General features: G+C 37.9%; 1 protein-coding gene across 1 annotated transcript in view; it reads left to right on the top strand.

Moving 5' to 3' along the window:
- Positions 1-3,632, top strand: part of BNIP1 (BCL2 interacting protein 1) — a 14,366-nt gene extending 10,734 nt beyond the window's left edge. Inside the window, exon 6 of the mRNA XM_027841660.1 lies at positions 1,172-3,632. Within this exon, the coding sequence (XP_027697461.1) occupies positions 1,172-1,368 (197 nt within the window). The 3' untranslated portion in view covers positions 1,369-3,632. The remainder of the gene's footprint in view (positions 1-1,171) is intronic.
- The last annotated feature ends 1,840 nt before the right edge of the window (positions 3,633-5,472 follow it).

Raw genomic sequence — 5,472 nt, 5'->3', positions numbered from 1 at the left:
TATGTGTCTGAGGCCGGATTTTAACTCAGGTCCTCCTGACTCCAGGGCTGGTGCTCTATCAGCTGAGCCACCTAGCTTCCCGTGATCTATTGAGGAAGACAGGACAAATATAAAGGGAAGTACATTGATCAAAAACACAAATACATTCTAATCAGAACAGTGCATAAAGACCAGTGGATTCCTGGAGTGAATGGGATACCTGTAGCCAACAGTTAGTCTTGGAAGATCTATTGAAGCAGCAATTTGAAGGAGAGCCCCGATAAGGTTCTTGTTCTTTCCCCTCAGACCAGAAGTCTGATTGTATTTTTCTGTCAGTAGTAAATTCCTGCTTTACAGGAGGTCTCCTGGAAATGACACTGTAAGAATGGGGGAAAAGAGTATTCTGTCATCCTTATCCTTTTCAGAATGTAGGATCTGGTTTTCTCTGATTGCCCTAGATGTTTAGGAGCAGTTTTGACCAACTTGAGCTTGTAAAAAAATGATAGGACTAGATACTTATGTTGATGGCTTCAAACTAAAATGGAAATAATATGACTGATGAGGATGGTAGTGGCGGCAAAAAGACAACCTCCTCAAAAACTGCCTCTTAATGTGGAAGGACCATTACAAGTAAGAAACAGCATGGGCCCATCTGTCCTCATACACTCATGGAGTAGTGGGTCCAGTAGTTTTGTTCCAGGCAACAAAAGGAGGCAGTACAGATGGAAATCCCTTTTAGGGCACAGACTGTGTCACAAACTGGTTCCACATGTAGTCTGGGGCCTCTTAGATCTGGCCCCCATAAGCAGTGGTATTGGTATTCCTACCAGTCAGGTACAGCCATTCCATTCCCGGCTGCTATAGTAAGCCATGCTTGGCCGTCTGAAACGGAGTCACACTGTTTTCTGCTGTTACAATCTAGTCATTCCTTCAATCTTGATCTCCAGTAGGAGTTGCCATGTGATTCAAATCATTTAAAGTTCATTTAAAGTAAAAGCTACCAGTGAGCTGCCAGGTGTGAGAAAGGTCCCAAGCTGTGTATGGTCTTATTCCTGGCTCTTCACAGTCTCAGTTCCAGCTCTGCATGCAGGTGCTCCAATGCAGTGCTGTTCGCAGCAGCCTAGCCCGCAGAACCAAAGCCTTGTTCATTTTCATGATGTCCACTGAGCACAGCCTCCTGCTTCTGTTTCAGCAAATTCTTCTCGAACTATCCTGGATGCAAATGAAGAATTTAAGTCTATGTCAGGAACTATCCAGTTGGGACGAAAGCTCATCACAAAATACAACCGCAGAGAACTGACAGACAAGCTGCTTATTTTTCTTGCTCTCGCTCTCTTTCTGGCTACTGTACTTTATATCCTAAAAAAGAGGCTCTTTCCATTTTTGTAAGATTTATATGACCATCTTTCTTTTTGACAACCAGTTGCGAATCCTCTGTTCCTCTGAGTTCAGCCCAAGCTGCCAGCTCAGACTACAAGGATGTCAGGTTTGTTTATTCAAATTGTTCAGTGTCTCAAATTGAAATGCCCTGGGTTTTGCCAGCAGTCTTCCATAAGGGGTAAGAGAGAAGATTTTAAAGGAAACGTTGGTTGGAAAGCTTACAAAGCCATTGAAATCCTGAGATTCCCAGACCCATGATCTGTTCTGACTAAGCAGTTTAATGAGTACCCAATATATGTTCTGAGGCTACCTTCATGTATTTGACAGACATCTCTACTTCCTTCCCTCCCTCCCACCTTGAATGCCTTGAGTTCTGGATTAGAAAGAAGTAAAAGGAGAGAAAGATGAAATGGGAAAAAAGACCATAGATTTTTATCCATTATTACTTAATACATTTGATAGTATTATTAGAACAAAATGCAATATTGCTAGATAAAATGTCAGTACAGGATTATACAAACTATTTGTCTTTATGTTGAAATTCTCCTAAGTTCACTTCATGAACTTTTAGAAAGATCCCTTCTTATAGTTGCCATGATGAGCAGTAGACCAGACTAGGCTAGACCAGGGGTATAAAGAACAGATTGATAGTCTGCCCTACTCTATAAACTCATCATCTGAAAGGTTCAAAGCTGAGCATAACCAAGGAGAGCAAGATGGGGCTAGGAAGTCACAGAATATTCATATCCTGCCTGGTCTTGAGTTCTATAAGGAACTGGTGGAGTGGGGGCTGAGTGAGAGCAGGCCTGAAGGTGACAAGGACTTCTTTTCCTGCAGACCTGGCTGGCCTTTTGCTCCCCAATACCAGCTTTCCCCACAGTTTATAGCTGAAGGCTCAGAAGTGAGGCTGAATGGAGCCTGCACACATCCCCCTACCCTGCTGCTGCCATCATCTCTAGGGCTCTATGGCACCCGTAGCATCTCAAAGTAAAAATAACCAAGGGGGCTCACTCAGGAGCAGGCTAAGCCAGGGCAGCAAAAGCACTGTTTAAGTCTGTGAGGTAAGTAAAATATAGCACAATTTTCGCATTAGTGGTTACACAGCATTGTTTGAAGAAGCTGTGAGAAAGTGGTGTTTCTGGAAACCTGGACAAAAATTGTGCAGTGTCATATAAATGTAAGTCATTAGCATCATCATGAGACCCACTTATCAACTCACATGTAGCTTCTATGGTAAAGTCTGTAAAATCATTATTGATAAAATTTGCTTCTGGCTCCATAAGCCACACAGCATGTATTATGAGGGTTACTGTGTCTCAGTCAATTATTTATTGTTCATTCATTATGTTCTAGTGAGAGAGAGAGAAAGAGAACTATTTCTAGAAAATATATGCATATACACAGGCATATACTGCTAACACACACACACACACACACACACACACACACACAATATATATGTACCTGACAGCCTTGCTGGTTAAGCTGACAGGAATGGCTCAGCTCAGGAACAGAGGTTACCTAAGTGGCTGTCAAAAGGAAAAAGATGGCCTTTTAAATCTTACGAAAATGGGGAAAAAGTGTATGTGTAAACCTTTCTGATAGACTATGTGTATGTGTATGTGTATATACACATGTACATATATATTTACATATACCTTTCGTACTTTTACTAGACAGAAAACAGCATAAAGGCATGATTGGTTTTTATGTAATAGTAATTTTTTAAATGATTGAATAAGATATAATACTTAATCCTTCACAGTATGTATGTATATATGTATGTATATAATGTATATATTTTCAGATATATTCTCCACTACAATCTTGTGTCTCATGGCATAGAGTGACCTGGGCCATGCCAGGGGAACACAAACTTTCCTACCAAACTGGAAAGGCTTTGAGTTTGGGTCCAGCCTCACTAAATGGAGAGAGACATTGCTAGGAGGTTGGCCAACAGGTAGTGAATTTTCCTTCCAGCCATAGCAGCTCCTTAAGATCTACTGAGGCATGGAGGGATTGTGATGCATCTGTGTTGCTGAAGAACCCCCTCTTCCCAATATTGATGACATCTCAAAATCCTTGGAGAAATCACATAAGCTTTTTGAGCCTCAATTTCTTCATCTGTAAAATGAGGATAATTATATTTATACTTTCTACCTCACTACAGGGTAGCTGTGAGAAATGAGAATTACCTTCAAGTCCTATGAGAGCACTTATTCTTGAAGTAAATATATATGTGTGTGTGTGTATATACATATATATATATATATAAACCATATATATATATATAAACCATATATATATAAACCATATATATATATATACACACATGGCTTTGTTTTTGTTTTTCTTGTTTTAAAAATGGGAGAGGAAGAGAAAATAAATGCTTGTTAATTGAAATGAAATAAAAGTTTTTAAATGTGCACATAATATAGGAATATAATTTACACATATAATACATACATAATTTTCAGTTTAGAATTGAAGAATAGATGGAGAATTCTCAGTCTGACTCCTGTCATAAATGTAGCAGAAAGACATCAAATAAGGACTTTGTATTCTTAAAGTTTTCTTCCCTACTTAACTGTTGTTAATATCCTAGAGATCTAGAAGTGTTTGTTTCATATTTCCTATTCTGATTCTTTTACATTAGACAAAATGACATTTAGTTTCTTTGGGGACCAGAACTGAACTCTATTTTCAGTAAATGCCACTGATGTTATCATAACTTACACTTTGCACACAGGTTGAGTCAGGGTACCAAATTTAAAATCAGCTTTCCAATTCTGGACAGAGCTAGCCCAATTCCATACACATCCAGTAGAGGGCAATGTTTCATACCCACTTACTCTGCAAGACCATGTAAAGTGAGATATACTACAATCAAGTCTTAGAACTGGAAGGTGTTTAGGGATTGACTAGGCCAACCTCTTCATTTTCCATATGATGTTGTTTAAAGGTTAATATTTAATGGAATATTATTGTGCTATAAGAAATGACACCTATGATGAATACAGAGAAGCATGAAAAGACTTACGTGAACTGATGCAAAGTATAGTCAGGAGAGCCAAGAAAACAAAACTACACAATGATTACAGCAATGGAAATGGGATACTAACCACAAGACAAAAATGAATGTTGCAAAATTACAAACGACAAACTTGGCTTCAAAGAAGTGATATTAGAAGACACCTCCACTTTTTTTCAAGGGGGAAGGCAATTCTAGGAATATTGCATATAATGTCATCTTTTTTCAATGTATTGATCAGTTCTGCTGATTTTTTTTCTTCCTATTTTTTTTTCCTAAACAATTATTATAAAGGATAGCTCTCTGGGAGTGGGGATGGGAGGGATGTAAGGGGAAATTTAAGTAATATAAAAACAAAAGATAATCAGTAAAAATCTATTTTAAAAAGAAAACCTATAGGCTCTCCCCAAAGCTAGTCTTGGAAAAATGTATTGTTCGTCAAAGGTATGCTTAATATCTAATGTGACAAAAGCCTGGTTTCATGAGGAAGATGTAAACAATGTTTCATCATCTTGTTTACTCGGCCAAATTGTATAAAATAATTGGCTACAAAGGGATGTATAACATATTAAAAAATTTTTTCAAGGTGTTAAGATATTATTGTGAGCATTCAACTTTATATATATTTTTATGAATGTATACAGCTCTGATTCTTTTCATCCTTGGAGGAAATTGTTTTGAAAATGACTTTGTTTTTGATAATCGGGCGATGCAATGCAATCATATAGTGTAGTAAACAGTCATAGAATTAAATGTCTGGAACATGTCCCAGGATTTTGCACCGAATTTTTTTGTTGCTAGAGCTACTTAATACCTGTGTGATCTAAGTCAAATCACTTAACCTCTTGGGGCCTCAGTTTCCTCATCTATAAAATGTGGAGGTGGAATTAGTTAATCTCTAAAATCCTTTCTAGCTTTATGATCATAAATCATCCAGGACAATTAAGTACCAAGGGTGTTTTCAAGTTTCTAGAAAAAGGTTTTCCAATATCCAGGAAGCCATTCTTTTTCACCATCATAAAAAAATTTGTCTTAATTGGGAACCTCTGAGATGTATAAGGCACTGTGTGAAGCATATACAA

The sequence above is a fragment of the Vombatus ursinus genome, unplaced genomic scaffold (assembly GCF_900497805.2).
Source record: "Vombatus ursinus unplaced genomic scaffold, bare-nosed wombat genome assembly UNPS02014863.1, whole genome shotgun sequence".
Taxonomy (NCBI): Eukaryota; Metazoa; Chordata; class Mammalia; order Diprotodontia; family Vombatidae; genus Vombatus; species Vombatus ursinus.
This window is presented reverse-complemented; position numbering and strand designations above follow the sequence as displayed.